Raw genomic sequence first — 22,500 nt, 5'->3', positions numbered from 1 at the left:
GTGAGTATGTGAGTGGGTGAGTGGGTGTGTGTGAGTGTGAGTAGGTGAGTGGGTGTGTGTGAGTGTGAGTAGGTGAGTGTGTGTGTGAGTGTGAGTAGGTGAGTGAGTGTGTGTGTGAGTGTGAGTAGGTGAGTGGGTGTGTGTGAGTGTGAGTAGGTGAGTGTGTGTGTGAGTGTGAGTAGGTGAGTGTGTGTGAGTGTGAGTAGGTGAGTGGGTGTGTGTGTGAGTGTGAGTAGGTGAGTGTGTGTGTGAGTGTGAGTAGGTGAGTGTGTGTGTGAGTGTGAGTAGGTGAGTGGGTGTGTGTGTGAGTGTGAGTAGGTGAGTGGGTGTGTGTGTGAGTGTGAGTAGGTGAGTGGGTGTGTGTGAGTGTGAGTAGGTGATTGAGTGTGAGTATGTGAGTGGGTGAGTGGGTGTGTGTGAGTGTGAGTAGGTGAGTGGGTGTGTGTGAGTGTGAGTAGGTGAGTGTGTGTGTGAGTGTGAGTAGGTGAGTGAGTGTGTGTGTGAGTGTGAGTAGGTGAGTGGGTGTGTGTGAGTGTGAGTAGGTGAGTGTGTGTGTGAGTGTGAGTAGGTGAGTGGGTGTGTGTGAGTGTGAGTAGGTGAGTGTGTGTGAGTGTGAGTAGGTGAGTGGGTGTGTGTGAGTGTGAGTAGGTGAGTGGGTGTGTGTGAGTGTGAGTAGGTGAGTGTGTGTGTGTGTGAGTGTGAGTAGGTGAGTGGGTGTGTGTGAGTGTGAGTAGGTGAGTGGGTGTGTGTGAGTGTGAGTAGGTGAGTGGGTGTGTGTGTGAGTGTGAGTAGGTGAGTGTGTGTGTGAGTGTGAGTAGGTGAGTGTGTGTGTGAGTGTGAGTAGGTGAGTGGGTGTGTGTGAGTGTGAGTAGGTGAGTGGGTGTGTGAGTGTGAGTAGGTGAGTGTGTGTGTGAGTGTGAGTAGGTGAGTGGGTGTGTGTGTGAGTGTGAGTAGGTGAGTGGGTGTGTGTGTGAGTGTGAGTAGGTGAGTGGGTGTGTGTGAGTGTGAGTAGGTGATTGAGTGTGAGTATGTGAGTGGGTGAGTGGGTGTGTGTGAGTGTGAGTAGGTGAGTGGGTGTGTGTGAGTGTGAGTAGGTGAGTGTGTGTGTGAGTGTGAGTAGGTGAGTGAGTGTGTGTGTGAGTGTGAGTAGGTGAGTGGGTGTGTGTGAGTGTGAGTAGGTGAGTGTGTGTGTGAGTGTGAGTAGGTGAGTGGGTGTGTGTGAGTGTGAGTAGGTGAGTGTGTGTGAGTAGGTGAGTGTGTGTGAGTGTGAGTAGGTGAGTGGGTGTGTGTGAGTGTGAGTAGGTGAGTGTGTGTGTGTGTGAGTGTGAGTAGGTGAGTGGGTGTGTGTGAGTGTGAGTAGGTGAGTGGGTGTGTGTGAGTGTGAGTAGGTGAGTGGGTGTGTGTGAGTGTGAGTAGGTGAGTGTGTGTGTGTGAGTGTGAGTAGGTGAGTGGGTGTGTGTGTGTGTGAGTAGGTGAGTGGGTGTGTGTGAGTGTGAGTAGGTGAGTGTGTGAGTGTGAGTAGGTGAGTGGGTGTGTGTGTGAGTGTGAGTAGGTGATTGAGTAAGCACACTGGCGGAGCCAATGGGGGGGGTGGCACGTGCCCCCCCAATGATCCGATCGAAATCCCTAATTTCGATCGGATCATTGGGGTTTATTAGTAATACATCGGCATTTTGCGACCGCCACTGCCACTGTGTAGCATAGTATTACGTGCCAGGGACTCTAAGGAAAGCTGTCTCGGGTGTGGACCAATCAACTTCAAGGACAGTGCACATTATCAGAGTTATGTTCTTTTGTTTGTATTATGACTGCAGGCATTGTGGTCTATGCAAACATGACTCCTTGTAAAAAGGTGTCAGTTTTGTTGCCAGATAGAAGGGTAAAAAAAGACAAATATCATATTTTTACTGGCAAATGAGGTTCCCATAGTGTAAATCTCCTTGGTTCTTTCGGTAAAGTCACGTAGAAGGGAAATAATAAAATAATAAAAATAAAACATAATAAAATAAAACACAATAAAATAATTCTCACTGTGAGAATTATTTTATTATGTTTTATTTGTATTATTTTATTATTTCCCTTCTACGTGACTTTACCGAAAGAACCAAGAAGATGAATTCCTGCAGTCACGAAAGCTTTAAAATTATTTCATTATGTTTTATTTTTAGTATTTTATTATTTCCCTTCTACGTGACTTTACCGAAAGAACCAAGAAGATGAATCCCTGCAGTCACGAAAGCTTTAAATCGAAACTCCGCTATCATTTTTCATTGCTGGAGGGGTTACCCCCCGCCCCCCAAACACCTGAAGATCCTGGCCCCGCCACTGAGTAAGCGAGTGAGTGAGTGATTCGTTGCGGCTGCAGCTGAAAACATTTTTTTTTACTTTTACATTCCAGTCGTCGAGACAGCGACAGGGGGAAAACAATTTAAGCCAAATCATCCATTGACCATCCTCTGCACGCCGCTGAATAACCGGCATACCCAGCGCTGAAAGAACAAGCACCTGGCAAGCCCCTGGGGGTTCTTCTGCTTTGATGTCGTCACCGCAACGGTGATCAGACGCCTGGCAAAGAGGAGAGAGACGAAACGCACGTGGCGAATGTTAAACGCGAGCCGGGCAGTGCGGTGTGCAGCGATAGAGCATTTGCCTGTAGGTGTTAAACCTATGTGTGTGTGTGTGTTACGCGTGTGCGCATGTGAAGGTGTCAGTTTCGAACGTTTGTCTTCTCAAAGTCGTGGGGCTTTCTAGCGGGAACGCTGTAACGCTCCCATTGTCACGTTCTGTGGAGTGGGTGAGTGAGTGAGTGGGTGAGTGAGTGAGTGGGTGAGTGAGTGGGTGAGTGGGTGGGTGGGTGGGTGAGTGAGTGGTGAGTGAATGGGTGAGTGAGTGGTTGAGGGTGAGTGAGTGAGTGAGTGGGTGGGTGAGTGAGTGAGTGGGTGAGTGAATGGGTGAGTGAGTGAGTGAATGGGTGAGTGAGTGAGTGGGTGAGTGAGTGAGTGAGTGGGTGAGTGAGTGAGTGAGTGGGTGGGTGGGTGGGTGAGTGAGTGAGTGAGTGGGTGAGTGAGTGAGTGAATGAGTGGGTGCGTGGGTGAGTGAGTGGGTGAATGGGTGAGTGAGTGAGTGGGTGAGTGAGTGAGTGGGTGAATGGGCGAGTGAGTGAATGGGTGGGTGCGTGGGTGAGTGAGTGGGTGAATGGGTGAGTGAGTGAGTGGGTGAGTGAGTGAGTGGGTGAATGGGCGAGTGAGTGAGTGAGTGGGTGAGTGAGTGGGTGGGTGAGTGAGTGGGTGAGTGGGTGGGTGAGTGAGTGGGTGAGTGAGTGCGTGAGTGAGTGAGTGAGTGAGTGGGTGGGTGAGTGAGTGGGTGAGTGAATGGGTGAGTGAGTGAGTGGGTGAGTGAGTGAGTGAGTGAGTGGGTGAATGGGCGAGTGAGTGAGTGAGTGGGTGGGTGGGTGGGTGGGTGAGTGAGTGAGTGGGTGGGTGGGTGAGTGAGTGAGTGAGTGGGTGAGTGAGTGAGTGAGTGAATGGGTGGGTGCGTGGGTGAGTGAGTGGGTGAATGGGTGAGTGAGTGAGTGGGTGAGTGAGTGAGTGGGTGAATGGGCGAGTGAGTGAGTGAGTGAGTGGGTGGGTGAGTGAGTGAGTGGGTGAATGGGTGAGTGAGTGAGTGGGTGAGTGAGTGAGTGAGTGGGTGAGTGAGTGAGTAAGTGAGTGGGTGAGTGAGTGAGTGAGTGGGTGAGTGAGTGAGAGAGTGAGTGGGTGAGTGAGTGAGTAAGTGAGTGGGTGAGTGAGTGAGTGGGTGAATGGGCGAGTGAGTGAGTGAGTGCGTGGATGAGTGGGTTTTGCTATCTCAGGCCATACCCAACAGTGTCAAATATATGGTCTGGGCCAGGGGTCGGCAACCTACGGCTCCAGAGCCGCATGCGGCTCTTTGCGGGCTGCTTCTTGACGATATGTACGTATGTACAGTATGTACTCAGATGCATTGCGGCTCTTGAAATACTGAATTTTGTACCGAATTGGAAAGAAATGGCTCTTCTTGTTATTTTGGTTGGCGACCCCTGGTCTGGGCCCTTGAGCTCTGTGTGAGATAGAGAGCTCTGGGATTTGAACGGACGTGTGATGCGGTTTGCACGACAGGGATAAACCACATGGACAGGGACCATTTTTTGGCCGATATCAAAATGATGGGAAAAAAAATAAGAACGGGATTCACCCTTTTAAGAATCTTAAGCACCACCACTTAGAATAAGGGGGCCGTCCATAAATGACGTCACGCGATTTTGGAGGATTTTTTTACCCCCCCACCCACCTCGTCACACGACGTCACAAAAAGTCAGACCCCCCCTAAAATATGACGTCACAAAGCTCTGATGTTGTAGGAGTGTTGTTATAACAATTCTATATTTATTTAAAGTTGTGCATTTTACGTGACGTCACATTTCTCAAATCCCCCTCCCCCCCTCGCCACACATCGTCACAAATGTCTGACCCCCGCCCCCCCCCCCAGGTGCGTGACGTCATTTATGAACGGTCCCTAACCCATTTCTTCATTTCGAAATGATTACCACTTATTACCAAGCTATGTACAATTTTATAATCGCTGTAAAGTGCCTTGGCAAAGGCGTTCTATGAATGACATTAAGGCAAGATAAGAAGATTGAAGCTCAAGCCATTTCTCTTTTACCCATCGCGGATAAACCCGCCGATCGGATTCAATGTTCAAAACTCACGGGGCAGGCACGGGCAGGTCGAGGGGACGATCACACGAGATGCAGTGGAAACGCGCAATCAGTTGCCTGCAAGTAGAACAAAAAAATAAAACATAATAAAATAATTCTCACGACGTTTCGGCCACAACGCAAGCAGCCGTCCTCAGGTGAAGAACAGGTGTGTCGGAAAAACAGCGTCTGAATGAACACCACCAAGCTTGGCAGCGTATATTTAAGCTGGGTTGGAGGGGCGAAGAGCGCCTTGACAAAGGAATTTGCATATCAAGAGGAATTTAGCATATTTATGGGAAATGCAGATATGGGATTAGTCATTACTTGTGGAATGCGTAGGAGGTGGGCGGGGGGTTTCAAAGTCATATTTTCGATTTAAAGCTTTCGTGACTGCAGGGATTCATCTTCTTGGTTCTTTCGGTAAAGTCACGTAGAAGGGAAGTAATAAAATAATAAAAACAAAACATAATAAAATAATTCTCACGACGTTTCGGCCAAAACGCAAGCAGCCGTCCTCAGGTGGAGAACAGGTCTGTCGGGGAGTCTTCACCTGAGGATGGCTGCTTGCGTTGTGGCCGAAACGTCGTGAGAATTATTTTAATATGTTTTATTTTTATTATTTTATTATTTCCCTTCTACGTGATTTTACCGAAAGAACCAAGAAGATGGTTTCGTTCAGTCGCTTCGCACGAAACGCCCCCAAGTCAGCGAGCGGCAGCCGACTATTTCCGTCTGTGCCAGTCCAGCGCTGAGTCTCATCTCAGCCCAGAGGTCGCAACCGGGTACCCAATACCCGTACCCTACCCGATACCCGGCTACCCGTACCCGGCCAGGTACGGGTAGCGACCCTGGTGCGGCCGGGTACGGGTAGCCGGGTAGGCCGTGAGTCACTGTTGAGTAACCGTTTGTCACTCATTTCGGGTAGGGTACGGGTACGGGTAGGCCACGGGTACGGGTAAGCCGTGAGTCACTGTTGAGTAACCGTTTGTCACTCATTTCGGGTAGGGTACGGGTACGGGTAGGGAACGGGTACGCGTACCCGGCCGGGTACGTGTACAGGTAAGGAATCAAAACCCGTTTGTGACCTCTGTCTTAGCCCCACTGCCGTTCCCAACCCGCTGACACCGAGAGAGGGAAGGGGGGTTGGAGAGGGTTTGGGGGGGTGGGGGCAGCCGACCTGCGGAAGCCGGCGGCGTCGTCCGCTTGAATCTGCTCGCCGTCCTGCAAGCGCCGCTTGACGGCCCCCCAGCGCTCCTCCAGCTCCCGTCTCAGCGGGTCCAGCTCCATGCGGTCCAGCTGCGGCAGGGACGTCGTGTTCGCCCGTTAGTTCACTCGTTCGTCCGTTAGTTCACTCGTTCGTCCGTTAGTTCACTCGTTCGTCCGTTAGTTCACTCGTTCAATCGTTAGTTCACTCATTCGTCCGTTAGTTCACTTGTTCGTCCGTTAGTTCACTCGTTCGTCCGTTAGTTCACTCGTTCGTCCGTTAGTTCACTCGTTCGTCCGTTAGTTCACTCGTTCGTCCGTTAGTTCACTCGTTCGTCCGTTAGTCCACTCGTTCGTCCGTTAGTTCACTCGTTCGTCCGTTAGTTCACTCGTTCGTCCGTTAGTTCACTCGTTCGTCCGTTAGTTCACTCGTTCGTCCGTTAGTTCACTCGTTCGTCCGTTAGTTCACTCGTTCGTCCGTTAGTGCACTCGTTCGTCCGTTAGTTCACTCGTTCGTCCGTTAGTTCACTCGTCCGTCCGTTAGTTCACTCGTTCAATCGTTAGTTCACTCATTCGTCCGTTAGTTCACTCGTTCAATCGTTAGTTCACTCATTCGTCCGTTAGTTGACTCGTTCAATCGTTCGCTCATCCGTTCGTCCGTTAGTTCACTCGTTCAATCGTTCGCTCATCCGTTCGCCCGTTAGTTCACTCGTTCAATCGTTCGCTCATCCGTTCGCCCGTTAGTTCACTCGTTCAATCGTTCACTCATCCGTCAAATCATTGAGCGGGTCCAGCGAGATGTTAAATAATTCGCGTGGTATTCAGGAGGTTTGATCCCGACCCTGACGCCTGCTGCTGTATATTTGGAATTTGCGTGTCTCTCTCTCATCATCATCACGGTGGCTAGGAGATGTTAACTACCTCGCCTGGTACACAGGAGGTCGTGGGTTCGATACCGACCCTGACGATGCCTGCTGCTGTATATTTGGAGTTTGCGTGTCTCTCCCCATGGTCGCGTGGATTTTTCTCCGGGTCCTCCCGTTTTTCCCTCCACGTTTAGAATCAACGTCGCGCGTTGATTCTAAACGTTGACGATGAGCCACATCGTTGGGCTATCATGTGTGGCCAGGTCGCTTCTGGTAAAGTATTAAAAAAATTTGTTTTAGTTTCAAGGGTTCCGCATTGCTGCCCCAGATTTGCGGAATGTCTTTCCCGCTCACCTCCAACTCGTTATCCTCCCTTCCAATGGCGGAGCCAGGAGTTTCAGGTGTTTGGGGGGGGGGGGGCAACCCCTCCAGCAATTAAAAATGATAGAGGAGTTGTTAGTGAGTAAGGAGTTGTTGGTAAGGAGTTGATAGTAAGTAAGGAGTTGTTAGTGAGTAAGGACTTGTCCCTTGCTTGTTATTCGACGCGTGTGCGGCGATGACGCAGCCATCGATCGAGGGTCGAATTCGAACCGCGTCGTGTGATCGGCATCGCGCTCGCTGCAGCTGCTGATGCCTTCAGGGAAGTCGTGTGTACTGTGTACACGCAACTGCGCACAATTCTGCGAGTCGCTTATAACCGCTTTGCCGTTACTTGTTGCCAATTGTGGACTCAGACTATTGTCCTATCATCTCATAGAGTCCCTGGCACGTCGTAATATGCTACACAGTGGCAAAATGCCGATTCATTCCTAATAAACCCCAATGATTCAATTGGGTGGGCACGTGCCACCCCCCCCCCCCCCACTGGCTCCCTTCAGCTCACCCTCATTATTTCCCTGTTCGACCAAAACACACTCCCAGCGCTCACTTGCACCAGCGCCTAACCTCTTTTTTAAATCCTTTATATTAAGTTCACTTGCTTGCTTGCTTACGACCGTGCAAATCTTTCGGTCGTTTTTTAACCCACTTCACGTGATCCAATCGAGCTGACATTTTGCACACAGACTCGTTGTGCGTGACAATTAATGTTCGTGAAATTTTTTTTCCAAAATTTTACACTTTTTAGGACAAAAATATTATATTTAATTGCCAATTGCTTAATGGTGCAATGCAATCATCTGACCCATAGGTGGCAGCCATCTCAAGCCAAAGGACGAGAGGACTCTAGCCGCCACGCATATAAAGGATTTATAGTGAAAAACTTTGTTTTTACTGGTTATACTTATTATTTCTAGGCCTTGCCTGGCAGTAAAAGTAAAAAATAATTATTGGTTGTTGAAAAAAAGAAAGGAAAAGGAGCAATTTAGAAAGAAAAAAAACATTTAGATCGTTCAATCTTGATTTGAAGCTTTCGTGACTGCAGGAATCCATACTCTTCGGTTCTTTCGGTAAAGTCACCGACATGACTTTACCGAAAGAACCAAGGAGAATTTGGATCGTTCTCACACCTGAGAGTTGGCCACGCCTGCTCGCAGAAACGGAACGTCCCTGCGGTGGTGGCATCGCTTGGCACAGGTGTGTGTGTGTGAGGATTGAAGGGGCTAAACGGGCACGGCACGGGCTAGAGAAGAGATGGAGTGTTGTGGTACAGGAGGACGTGGAGCTGAGTGGACTTGCCGATGACTGGTACCAGCGGTGTCAAGATCGGCCTCAGTGGAGGAGGCTCGTGAAGGACGCTACTGGGCAGTTGGAGGCAGTCGCCCTCCAGCAACAACGGAGGGCGGAGGAGCAACGCTCACAACAACGAGCGGAGTGCCGGGTGGCTAAAGCACAGCAAGTTGGCACAGTAGGGGGCACAGGTGGTGCATCAGCCAGTCATCTCGGTCATCTCAGTCAGTCGACCCGTGGCACCTGCTGGGTCTGCCCCGTGACCTCCTGCCAGCGGGCGATTGACACTTCACGTGGTAGCCTCAAGTTGCACATGGCCTGGCACAAGCGTCGTGGTAACGTCACCGCTACTTAGTGGCGAATGGCAGTTGTTGTTGTTGTTGTTGTGCGCGTGGGGGGTGGAGTGGGGTGGTTTGTGAGGTCGTTCGTGACCTCCCACCTTGCTGTCCATGTGGGCCACGAGCATCTGGGTCTGCCGCTGCCAGTCGCCCTCCTGGCCGCTCACTCGCTCCAGGAGGCCGTCCATCATCGCGTGGAGGCGCTCCGTCGCCTCCGAGAAGAGCGAGCGGCTCACCTTGCCATCCAGCGCGCGCTTGTCCGCCTTCTGCAATGGCAAAGATTCAAACGCCACCGCCCCCCCCCACCCAGAGGTCGCAAACGGGTTTTGATTCCTTACCCGTACCCGTACCCGGCCGGGTATGGGTACACGTACGCTACCCGTACCCGTACCCTACCCGAAATGAGTGACAAACGGTGACTCACCGGTGACTCACGGCCTACCCGTACCCGTACCCGGCCGCACCAGGGTCGCAAACGGGTACCCGTACCCGTACCCGGCCGGGTACGGGTACCCGTACGCTACCCGTACCCGCCGGTGCTGAATTTTTTTCATGACGGATTAAACACATTGTCCTGCGGAAGGAGCTGGTAGGAACGTTGGGTTGCTCGGTCAATGGCCAGGGTCAACGGCGGCGTGGTGTATTCCGCAAAATATGCCCGACTGTGAGGGCGGGCACAAGCCGGCGTGAGTAGGTGAAACGTTGAGTTTTATAAGGGCACCACGGGGTGACCAGCCCCTCCCCACCCGGCCCCACCCCTCCCACCTCCCACCCAGCCCCTCACTCCCCACCCAGCCCCTCCCCACCCTCCCCACCCAGCCCCTCCCCACCCTCCCCACCCAGCCCCTCCCCACTCTCCCCTCTCCACCCAGCCACACCCCTCCCATTTTTGGATGCACGACGGACGGACGGACGGACACAATAATCCGCTGTGGGCTGGTGTAACCAGGAGGTTCCTACCAGTAAAACATTCCTATGTAGGCGAATACTCCTTGGTTCTTTCGGTAAAGTCGCGTCGGTAGGAAATTTACAGATCGCGACGCTGCTGTGTCTCGAGGTTGTTGGTTTTTGTTGTCGCACGTGACATGTATGGTACGTTTCGATTTAAAGCTTTCGTGACTGCAGGGATTCATCTTCTTGGTTCTTTCGGTAAAGTCACGTAGAATGGAAATAATAAAATAATAAAAATTCAATAAGACAGACTCTTTTTTCGACAGACTTGTTCTTCACCTGAGGACGGCTGCTTGCGTTGTGGCCGAAACGTCGTGCAAATTATTTTATTATATTTTTATTATTTTATTACTTCCCTTCTACGTGACTTTACCGAAAGAACCAAGAAGATGAATCCCTGCAGTCACGAAAGCTTTAAAATTATTTTATTATGTGTTATTTTTATTATTTTATTATTTCCCTTCTACGTGACTTTACCGAAAGAACCAAGAAGATGAATCCCTGCAGTCACGAAAGCTTTAAAATTATTTTATTATGTGTTATTTTTATTATTTTATTATTTCCCTTCTACGTGACTTTACCGAAAGAACCAAGAAGATGTACATACGTGTGTGTGTGTGTATGTGTGTACATGTAACAGCACCCTATGAAGGCTGGACACAGCACACGAGGGGATATGTGGTTGGGTGGTGAGCACCGCGCTAGACCGTCTTTGTCTCCCCAGTGTGGCCTCACGAACAGCCCTCACAGTCTGCGTAGGCAACGTGGTGGTGGTGGTGGTGAGTTTGGGGGGGGGGAGGTGATTTTTGACCGTGTGAACACGCAAGCCGCCGTGCTTACCACTTCGATGTCCGTGTCGACTTTGACCCTGTCGGCTTTCGTCTCCTGCAGTTGCTCCAGGGACTCCGCCAGGCTCTGCAAGTCGGCGCACACGACACGGGCACAGGCAAAGATCCCCCGTGTAGCCTTCAACGGGCTTTCGAGGCAAGTGCTCGGAGCGAGTAGCACCTACGAAGGGCGGCACTGTGGCACACGAGGGGGGTGGGTGGCCAGCAACCACGCCCGGCCGCCTTTGTCTCCCCCAGTAGCGATGTTTACTACACACCACACCAGGTACTCATTGGAGGCTGAGTCGACCTAGGGGAGGCCCCGGGACCGGTTCAAATAATCGCCAACGGAGTTGGTTGTGGAGCGAGAATTGAACTCGGGTCGCCGGGTTCGTAGTACAGCGGTTAGCTGCACACACGGTGGCTGGGAGATGTTAACTACCTCGCCTGGTGTACAGGAGGTCGTGGGTTCAATTCCGACTCTGACGCCTGCTGCTGTATATTTGGAGTTTGCGTGTCTTTCTCTCTCTCATCATCATCATCACGGTGGCTAGGAGATGTTAACTACCTCGCCTGGTGTACAGGAGGTCGTGGGTTCGATCCCGACACTGACGCCTGCTGCTGTATATTTGGAGTTTGCGTGTCTTTCTCTCTCTCATCATCATCATCACGGTGGCTGGGAGATGTTAACTACCTCGCCTGGTGTACAGGAGGTCGTGGGTTCGATCCCGACACTGACGCCTGCTGCTGTATATTTGGAGTTTGCGTGTCTTTCTCTCTCTCATCATCATCATCATCACGGTGGCTCGGAGATGTTAACTACCTCGCCTGGTGTGCAGGAGGTCGTGGGGCTGGGTGGGGGGTGGGAGGGGTGGGGGCTGGGTGGGGAGGGGCTGGTCACCCCGTGGTGCCCTTATAAAACTCAACGTTCAACCTACTCACGCCGGCTTGTGCCCGCCCTCACAGTCGGGCATATTTGCGGAATACACCACGCCGCCGTTGACCCTGCAGGCCATTGGCCGAGCAACCCGACGTTCCTACCAGCTCCCTCCGCAGCAGGACAACGTGTTGTTCATAGTGATCACCTGAATGTCCTTGCGAGTGGCATCTCCTTCGTCCACGAGTCGAGCCACCTCCCTTGACAGTTCCCGGAGCCCGGACTCATCCTACGCACGGGGGAAGAGTGGGGGGGGGGGGGGGTCCCATCGGCGTGAACAGAGAGGAGTTTCAGGCTCTTCAACACGTGGTGGCGGTGGTGTAACGGGTTTCGGAGACACTTGTAAAGGTAACCAGGCACACAGCCTAGGCACACACTAGCCCTAGGCACACAGCCTAGGCCCCCTAGGCACACAGCCTAGGCACACAGCCTAGGCACACAGCCTAGGCACACAGCCTAGGCACACAGCCTAGGCACACAGCCTAGGCACACAGCCTAGGCACACAGCCTAGGCACACAGCCTAGGGCACACAGCCTAGGCACACAGCCTAGGCACACAGCCTAGGCACACAGCCTAGGCACACAGCCTAGGCACACAGCCTAGGCACACAGCCTAGGCACACAGCCTAGGCACACAGCCTAGGCACACAGCCTAGGCACACAGCCTAGGCACACAGCCTAGGCACACAGCCTAGGCACACAGCCTAGGCACACAGCCTAGGCACACAGCCTAGGCACACAGCCTAGGCACACAGCCTAGGCACACAGCCTAGGCACACAGCCTAGGCACACAGCCTAGGCACACAGCCTAGGCACACAGCCTAGGCACACAGCCTAGGCACACAGCCTAGGCACACAGCCTAGGCACACAGCCTAGGCACACAGCCTAGGCACACAGCCTAGGCACACAGCCTAGGCACACAGCCTAGGCACACAGCCTAGGCACACAGCCTAGGCACACAGCCTAGGCACACAGCCTAGGCACACAGCCTAGGCACACAGCCTAGGCACACAGCCTAGGCACACAGCCTAGGCACACAGCCTAGGCACACAGCCTAGGCACACAGCCTAGGCACACAGCCTAGGCACACAGCCTAGGCACACAGCCTAGGCACACAGCCTAGGCACACAGCCTAGGCACACAGCCTAGGCACACAGCCTAGGCACACAGCCTAGGCACACAGCCTAGGCACACAGCCTAGGCACACAGCCTAGGCACACAGCCTAGGCACACAGCCTAGGCACACAGCCTAGGCACACAGCCTAGGCACACAGCCTAGGCACACAGCCTAGGCACACAGCCTAGGCACACAGCCTAGGCACACAGCCTAGGCACACAGCCTAGGCACACAGCCTAGGCACACAGCCTAGGCACACAGCCTAGGCACACAGCCTAGGCACACAGCCTAGGCACACAGCCTAGGCACACAGCCTAGGCACACAGCCTAGGCACACAGCCTAGGCACACAGCCTAGGCACACAGCCTAGGCACACAGCCTAGGCACACAGCCTAGGCACACAGCCTAGGCACACAGCCTAGGCACACAGCCTAGGCACACAGCCTAGGCACACAGCCTAGGCACACAGCCTAGGCACACAGCCTAGGCACACAGCCTAGGCACACAGCCTAGGCACACAGCCTAGGCACACAGCCTAGGCACACAGCCTAGGCACACAGCCTAGGCACACAGCCTAGGCACACAGCCTAGGCACACAGCCTAGGCACACAGCCTAGGCACACAGCCTAGGCACACAGCCTAGGCACACAGCCTAGGCACACAGCCTAGGCACACAGCCTAGGCACACAGCCTAGGCACACAGCCTAGGCACACAGCCTAGGCACACAGCCTAGGCACACAGCCTAGGCACACAGCCTAGGCACACAGCCTAGGCACACAGCCTAGGCACACAGCCTAGGCACACAGCCTAGGCACACAGCCTAGGCACACAGCCTAGGCACACAGCCTAGGCACACAGCCTAGGCACACAGCCTAGGCACACAGCCTAGGCACACAGCCTAGGCACACAGCCTAGGCACACAGCCTAGGCACACAGCCTAGGCACACAGCCTAGGCACACAGCCTAGGCACACAGCCTAGGCACACAGCCTAGGCACACAGCCTAGGCACACAGCCTAGGCACACAGCCTAGGCACACAGCCTAGGCACACAGCCTAGGCACACAGCCTAGGCACACAGCCTAGGCACACAGCCTAGGCACACAGCCTAGGCACACAGCCTAGGCACACAGCCTAGGCACACAGCCTAGGCACACAGCCTAGGCACACAGCCTAGGCACACAGCCTAGGCACACAGCCTAGGCACACAGCCTAGGCACACAGCCTAGGCACACAGCCTAGGCACACAGCCTAGGCACACAGCCTAGGCACACAGCCTAGGCACACAGCCTAGGCACACAGCCTAGGCACACAGCCTAGGCACACAGCCTAGGCACACAGCCTAGGCACACAGCCTAGGCACACAGCCTAGGCACACAGCCTAGGCACACAGCCTAGGCACACAGCCTAGGCACACAGCCTAGGCACACAGCCTAGGCACACAGCCTAGGCACACAGCCTAGGCACACAGCCTAGGCACACAGCCTAGGCACACAGCCTAGGCACACAGCCTAGGCACACAGCCTAGGCACACAGCCTAGGCACACAGCCTAGGCACACAGCCTAGGCACACAGCCTAGGCACACAGCCTAGGCACACAGCCTAGGCACACAGCCTAGGCACACAGCCTAGGCACACAGCCTAGGCACACAGCCTAGGCACACAGCCTAGGCACACAGCCTAGGCACACAGCCTAGGCACACAGCCTAGGCACACAGCCTAGGCACACAGCCTAGGCACACAGCCTAGGCACACAGCCTAGGCACACAGCCTAGGCACACAGCCTAGGCACACAGCCTAGGCACACAGCCTAGGCACACAGCCTAGGCACACAGCCTAGGCACACAGCCTAGGCACACAGCCTAGGCACACAGCCTAGGCACACAGCCTAGGCACACAGCCTAGGCACACAGCCTAGGCACACAGCCTAGGCACACAGCCTAGGCACACAGCCTAGGCACACAGCCTAGGCACACAGCCTAGGCACACAGCCTAGGCACACAGCCTAGGCACACAGCCTAGGCACACAGCCTAGGCACACAGCCTAGGCACACAGCCTAGGCACACAGCCTAGGCACACAGCCTAGGCACACAGCCTAGGCACACAGCCTAGGCACACAGCCTAGGCACACAGCCTAGGCACACAGCCTAGGCACACAGCCTAGGCACACAGCCTAGGCACACAGCCTAGGCACACAGCCTAGGCACACAGCCTAGGCACACAGCCTAGGCACACAGCCTAGGCACACAGCCTAGGCACACAGCCTAGGCACACAGCCTAGGCACACAGCCTAGGCACACAGCCTAGGCACACAGCCTAGGCACACAGCCTAGGCACACAGCCTAGGCACACAGCCTAGGCACACAGCCTAGGCACACAGCCTAGGCACACAGCCTAGGCACACAGCCTAGATACACTACTCTGGCTACGCTCTGGAACTCGCCCTCACGAGGACGTAGAGCCGGGAGTTCCAGAGTCCCACCACTGGCCCTCACAGCGTCCCAGGGTCCTCAGATGGCTGATCTTGGGTCTTGGGTCTTGAGCTACAACTGGCCCCGATCGTCCAGGGAGCTCCCCTTTTATGCCTCGTCCCCAACGAGGGGTGGGGTTGTGTGCACCCCCAGGTATCCCACAGAGCACACACAGCCCCCCCCCCCCCCCCCCCCCGTTGGTGGCGCCAAGGGGCTTAAGCGCCTGGGCCGCCCGAGAACCCAACGTCTGGCGCCAGGGGCCCAGAGCCCCCAGCAGCCCCTCCCTTCTTATGTCACTACAGTAGCAGCGATCAATGTCATCCATGATAGAGGGGTTTGTTGTTGGGGTCGGATCGCGTGAGTTTGTAAAATGTGTCGGTAGTAGCCGCCACCAGCTGACACGGCGAATTAGTGAGGGTTGTCGCGTAAAGAGAACGTGGCCAATTCATCAGTAGTACAGCACTAGTGTGTAGTGTAGTGTGTAGTGTAGTGTATAGTGCAGTGTGTACTGTAGTAGTGTAGTGTATAGTGTAGTGTATAGTGTAGTGTATAGTGTAGTGTGTACTGTAGTAGTGTAGTGTATAGTGTAGTGTATAGTGTAGTGTATAGTAGTGTATAGTAGTGTATAGTAGTGTATAGTGTAGTGTATAGTGTAGCGTGTAGTAGTGTAGTGTATAGTGTAGTGTATAGTGTAGTGTATAGTGTATAGTATAGTGTATAGTGTAGTGTATAGTGTAGTGTATAATAGTGTATAGTGTAGTGTATAGTGTAGTGTATAGTAGTGTATAGTGTAGTGTATAGTGTAGTGTATAGTGTAGTGTATAGTGTAGTGTAGATTAGTGTATAGTGTAGTGTATAGTGTATTGTGTAGTGTATAGTGTATAGTGTAGTGTATAGTGTAGTGTATAGTGTAGTGTATAGTGTAGTGTATAGTGTAGTGTATAGTGTAGTGTATAGTGTAGTGCACATCGCATCTGAAAGCCAGCCATGCGGTCTCCGTCTTCGTTCTTGACAAAATCTGCCGCTGCTGCTGCGACAACCGGAGTTTGCGTGACGATGGTTTATGCTTGCGGAGGGTGATTGGGGGGCCAATGGAGGTGGGGGTTCAAGGCAGAGGGGGGGGGTGGTTTGAGGGGGGCCGCGGTGGTGGTGGCGGGGGGGGGCTACCTGCGATCGGCTCGTGGAGTCACGCTCCACGCGCTGACGGAGCCGTGCCACCTCCGCCACCAAGTGAGTCAGCTCCGAGCGGGGTTCTGAAACGAGATGGATGGAGGGGTTGGTGGCTCAAGTTTCAAATTCACTTCTTAATTTGACAAAGGTAAAACTCAATCTTGATTTGAAGCTTTCGTGACTGCAGGGATTCATCTTCTTGGTTCTTTCGGTAAAGTTACGTGGGTAGAAAATTAAGAGATCATAGTCATCTATTAATTAAGAGATCATAGTGAGCTATTAATTTCTACATTAATTTATATTTTTTATAATTAATTTATAATTAATAGATCATAGTGATCTCCAATGTAGCAATCACCACAACTGCAACTCAGTTTGTAGACTCCAGGGTATTGTAAGTCAGGAATAGATCATAGTGATCTATTAATTTTCTAAGTAACTTTACCAAAAGACCCAAAGAGTATGTTTCTAGATTGTTTAGATTGTTAAAATTATTCGGATTATTTAGATTGTTTGGATTATTTAGATTTTTTTTATTTAGTGGTCATCCCGTGTTCCTTATAAATCTCAACGTTCATCCCACAAAGTCCCATCACAAGGGAGAAACACAATTAGATTTTTTTTTATTTGAGGGTTGGGAGGGGGGGTGAATCTATACTCATTGGTTCGTTCGATAAAGTCACGTGGGTATAGAAAATAAAGTGAATCACGACGTTTCGGGCGCAACACAAGCGTCCGTCATCAACTGATTTATTATTTTATCTTATACCTACGATGAGGGAAAAACGTATTTGATCCCCTGCTGATTTTTCACGTTAGCCCACTGACAAAGAAATGATCAGTCTGTAATTTTAACGGTAGGTTTATTTGAACAGTGAGAGACAGAATAACAACAACAAAATCCAGAAAAACGCATGTCAAAAATGTTATAAATTGATTGGCATTTTAATGAGGGAAACAAGTATTTGACCCCCTCTCAATCAGAAAGATTTCTGGCTCCCAGGTGTCTTTAATACAGGTAACGAGCTGACATTAGGAGCACACTCTTAAAGGGAGTGCTCCTAATCTCAGCTCGTTACCTGCATAAAAGACACCTGTTCACAGAAGCAATCAATCAATCAGATTCCAAACTCTCCACCATGGCCAAGACCAAAGAGCTCTCCAAGGATGTCAGGGACAAGATTGTAGACCTACACAAGGCTGGAATGGGCTACAAGACCATCGCCACGCAGCTTGGTGAGAAGGTGACAACAGTTGGTGCGATTATTCACAAATGGAAAGAAACACAAAAGAACTGTCACTCTTTAATTCGCTCTCTAACTCACTCTCTCATTCACTCTCTAACTCACTCTCTAACTCACTCTCTCATTCACTCTCGAACCCCCTCTCTAACCCACTCTATAATTCACTCTCTAACTCACTCTCTCATTCACTCTCTAACCCACTCTCTCATTCACTCTCTAACCCACTCTCTCATTCACTCTCTAACTCACTCTCTAACTCACTCTCTAACCCACTCTCTAATTCACTCTCTAACTCACTCTATAATTCACTCTCTAACTCACTCTATAATTCACTCTCTAACCAACTCTCTCATTCACGCTCTCATTCACTCTCTCATTCACTCTCTCATTCACTCTCTCATTCACTCTCTCATTCACTCTCTCATTCACTCTCTCATTCACTCACCATGCAGCGTCTCCTCCAGAACGCCGATCCGTGCCTCCGCCGCCTGCTGCCGGGCTGGGAGACGTCCGATCGTGACCAGCGCCGCCTCGGCGAGCGGATCCATCGCTCCCTCTCGCTCCGTCTAGGCCGGCGACAACAACAACGACAATGATGACAACGACAATGATGACAACGACAACGATGACACACACAACACACACACACACCACACACACACACCACACACACACCACACACACCACACACACCACACACACACACAACACACACACACACACCACACACACCACACACACACAACACACACACCACACACACCACACACACCACACACACACACAACACACACACCACACACACAACACACACACACAACACACACACCACACACACCACACACACACACACCACACACACACACAACACACACCACCCACACCACACACACACACCACACACCACACACACACACAACACAAACACACCACACACACACCACACACACACATCCCACACACACACACCACACACACACATCCCACACACACATCCCACACACACACACCACACACACACACCACACACACACACCACACAGACACACACAGACACACACACCACACACACACCACACACACACACCACACACACACACCACACACACACACCACACACACCACACACACCACACACACAACACACACACACACCACACACACACACCACACACACACACCACACACACACACCACACACACACACCACACACACACACCACACACACACATCCCACACACACACACCACACACACACAGACACACACACCCTCTCCACACTCCCCACACCTGCAGCTCGTGTCTTGCTTCGCTCTCCTCCCCGCGCAGAGCGGCCAGCAGGCGGGGCCACGTGACCAGCGACCCCGCGCTCTGCGGGAAGGCGCCCAGCCAGCGGGCAGACTGCTCCTGCACAGATGGCCACGGTCACAGCACCACTAGTACCACCACTAGTACCACCACTAGTACCACCACTAGTACCACCACTACTACTACCACTAGTACCACCACTACTACTACCACTACTACCACCACCACTAGTAGTACACACCACACACCACCACCACTACTACCACACACCACCACACACCACCACCACTACTACTACCATCACTCACTCACTCAACCACACACTCACTCACCCACTCACTCAATAATCCACTCACTCACCAGCTCACATACTCACCCACCCACTCACTCACTCACTCAACCACACACTCTCTCACCCACTCACTCATTAATCCACTCACTCACCAGCTCACCCACTCACCCACCCACTCACCCACTCACTCACCCACTCATTAATACACTCACTCACCACCTCTCCCACTCACTCACCCACTCACTCACCAGCTCACCCACTCACTCACCAGCTCACCCACTCACTCACCGGCTCACCCACTCACCAGCTCACCCACTCACTCTCTCACCCACTCACCCACTCACCCACTAACTCACCCATTCACTCACCCACTCACTCACCAGCTGACCCACTCACTCACTCACCCACTCACTCACCCACTCACCCACTCACTCACCCACTCACTCACCAGCTCACCCACTCACTCACCAGCTCACCCACTCACTCACCAGCTCACTCACCAGCTCACCCACTCACTCATCAGCTCACCCACTTACTCACCCACTCACCCACTCACTCACCCACTCACCCACTCACTCACCCACTCACTCACCAGCTCACCCACTCACTCACCAGCTCACCCACTCACCCACCCACTCACTCACTCACTCACTCACCCACTCACTCACCCATTAACTCACCCACTCACTCACCAGCTGACCCACTCACTCACTCACCCACTCACTCACCCACTCACTCACTCACCCACTCACTCACCAGCTCACCCACTCACTCACCCACCCACTCACTCACCCACTCACTCACCAGCTCACCCACTCACTCACCAGCTCACCCACCCACTCACTCACTCACCAGCTCTCCCACTCACTCACCAGCTCACACACTCACTCACCAACTCACCCACTCACTCACCAGCTCACTCACCAGCTCACCCACTCACCCACCCACTCACCCACTCACTCACCAGCTCACCCACTCACTCACCCACTCACTCACCAGCTCACCCACTCACCAGCTCACTCACCCACTCACCCACTCACTCACCAGCTCACCCACTCACCAGCTCACTCACCCACTCACCCACTCACTCACCAGCTCACCCACTCACCCACTCACTCACCCACCCACTCACTCACCAGCTCACCCACCCACCCACTCACTCACCAGCTCACCCACCCACTCACCCACTCACTCACCAGCTCACCCACTCACTCACCAGCTCACCCACCCACTCACTCACTCACCAGCTCTCCCACTCACTCACCAGCTCACACACTCACTCACCAACTCACCCACTCACTCACCAGCTCACTCACCAGCTCACCCACTCACCCACCCACTCACCCACTCACTCACCAGCTCACCCACTCACTCACCCACTCACTCACCAGCTCACCCACTCACCAGCTCACTCACCCACTCACCCACTCACTCACCAGCTCACCCACTCACCAGCTCACTCACCCACTCACCCACTCACTCACCAGCTCACCCACTCACCCACTCACTCACCCACCCACTCACTCACCAGCTCACCCACCCACTCACTCACCAGCTCACCCACCCACTCACCCACTCACTCACCAGCTCACCCACTCACTCACCATCTGCGTCTGTAGATCTGCTATCTTGACGCTGTTGTCTTGTGCGGCCTGCATGCCGGCAGAGAGGCCGCTGATCTCTGCCTGGGACTGAGCGGACACATTCCAAATCACCATCACCATCACCACCATCATCATCATCATCACCATCACAATTACCACTGTCATTACTGCCTCCATCATCATCACCATCATCACCATCATCACCATCACAATTACCACTGTCATTACTGCCTCCATCATCACCATCATCACCATCATCATCACCATCATCATCACCATCATCACCATCACAATTACCACTGTCATTACTGCCTCCATCATCATCACCATCATCACCATCATCACCATCACAATTACCACTGTCATTACTGCCTTCACCATCATCACCATCATCACCATCATCATCATCACCATCATCATCACCATCATCACCATCACAATTACCACTGTCATTACTGCCTCCATCATCACCACCATCATCACCACCATCATCACCATCACCATCATCACCACCATCATCATCACCATCACCACCATCATCACCATCATCACCATCACAATTACCACTGCCATTACTGCCTCCACCATCACCAGGAGGGAGGAGGAGAGAGGAGGAAGGGAGGAGGAGGGAGGAGGAGGGAGGAGGAGGGGGGAGAGGGGGGAGGAGGGAGGAGGAAGGGAGGAGGAGGAGGGGGAGGAGGGAGGGAGGGAGGAGGAGGAGGGGGAGGAGGGAGGAGGAGGGAGGAGGAGGGGGGAGGAGGGAGGGAGGAGGAGGAGGGGGAGGAGGGAGGAGGAGGAGGGGGGTGGAGAAGGGAGGAGGAGGAGTGGGGAGAGGGGGAGGAGGAGGGGGAGGAGGGAGGGAGGATGAGGGGGAGGGAGGAGGAGTGGGGAGAGGGGGGAGGAGGAGGGGAGGAGGGGAGAGGAGGAGGAGGGAGGATGAGGGAGGATGAGGGAGAGGGGGGAGGGAGGAGGAGGAGGGAGGGAGGGAGGAGGAGGGAGGGAGGAGGAGGAGGAGGGAGGGAGGAGGGAGGAGGAGGAGGAGGGAGGAGGAGGAGGAGGGGTGGAGAGGGAGGAGGAGGGAGGAGGAGGAGTGGGAGAGGGGGAGGAGGAGGGGAGGAGGGAGGAGGAGGGGGAGGAGGAGTGGGGAGAGGGGGGAGGAGGAGGGGGAGGAGGGGAGAGGAGGAGGAGGGGAGAGGGAGGAGGAGTGGAGGAGGGAGGGAGGGGGAGGAGGAGGGAGGGAGGAGGGAGGAGGAGGGAGGAGGGAGGAGGAGGGAGGAGGAGGGGGGAGGAGGGAGGGAGGAGGGGAGGGAGGGAGGAGGAGGAGGGGGGTGGAGGAGGGAGGAGGAGGGAGGAGGAGGAGTGGGAGAGGGGGAGGAGGAGGGGGAGGAGGGAGGAGGGGGAGGGAGGAGGAGGGGGAGGAGGGGGGAGGAGGAGGGGAGGAGGGGTGAGGAGGAGGAGGTGAGGAGGGAGGATGAGGGAGGAGGGGGGAGGGAGGGAGGAGGGAGGGAGGGAGGGAGGGAGGTGGAGGAGGGAGGGAGGGAGGGAGGGTGGAGGAGGGGGGAGGTGGGAGGGAGGAGGAGGAGGGGGTGGTGGGAGGTGGAGGAGGGGGGTGGAGGTGGAGGAGGGAGGAGGAGGGGAGTGGGGAGTGGGGGGAGGAGGGAGGGGGAGGAGGGAGGGAGGTGAGGGGGAGGGAGGAGGAGTGGGGAGAGGGGGGAGGAGGAGGGGGGAGGAGGGGAGAGGAGGAGGAGGGAGGATGAGGGAGAGGGGGGAGGGAGGGAGGAG

At 53.7% G+C, this 22,500-nt stretch overlaps 1 protein-coding gene and 1 long non-coding RNA gene across 2 annotated transcripts; both read right to left on the bottom strand.

Annotated features, from left to right (window-relative positions):
* Positions 1-4,725: 4,725 nt before the first annotated feature.
* LOC144950508 (glutamine-rich protein 2-like) lies at positions 4,726-15,424 on the bottom strand. Its single transcript, XM_078880646.1, has 6 exons — positions 15,323-15,424; positions 11,659-11,739; positions 10,587-10,661; positions 8,897-9,061; positions 5,898-6,016; positions 4,726-4,795 (listed from the first exon to the last, which is right to left on the bottom strand). The coding sequence occupies exons 1-6, from the start codon at positions 15,422-15,424 to the stop codon at positions 4,726-4,728; spliced, it is 612 nt and encodes a 203-aa protein (XP_078736772.1).
* A 909-nt stretch (positions 15,425-16,333) lies between these two features.
* LOC144950501 (uncharacterized) lies at positions 16,334-18,838 on the bottom strand. The gene is made up of 3 exons (XR_013640384.1): positions 18,805-18,838; positions 17,959-18,079; positions 16,334-16,352 (listed from the first exon to the last, which is right to left on the bottom strand). It is a non-coding gene; the product is annotated as an uncharacterized LOC144950501 (long non-coding RNA).
* Positions 18,839-22,500: the final 3,662 nt, after the last annotated feature.

Source organism: Lampetra fluviatilis, chromosome 58 (assembly GCF_964198595.1).
Source record: "Lampetra fluviatilis chromosome 58, kcLamFluv1.1, whole genome shotgun sequence".
In the NCBI taxonomy this organism is placed as follows: Eukaryota; Metazoa; Chordata; class Hyperoartia; order Petromyzontiformes; family Petromyzontidae; genus Lampetra; species Lampetra fluviatilis.
This window is presented reverse-complemented; position numbering and strand designations above follow the sequence as displayed.

Bases quoted from the DNA above. Each gene is read 5' to 3' on its own strand.
- LOC144950508 (XM_078880646.1), bottom strand. From the start codon at position 15,424: ATGGATGACATTGATCGCTGCTACTGTAGTGACATAAGAAGGGAGGGG. The intron at 9,062-10,586 runs GTAAGCACGGCG...TTGCCATTGCAG, and splicing joins TCGACACGGACATCGAAGTG to AAGGCGGACAAGCGCGCGCT. The intron at 6,017-8,896 runs GTGGGAGGTCAC...TCCCTGCCGCAG, and splicing joins TGGCCCACATGGACAGCAAG to CTGGACCGCATGGAGCTGGA.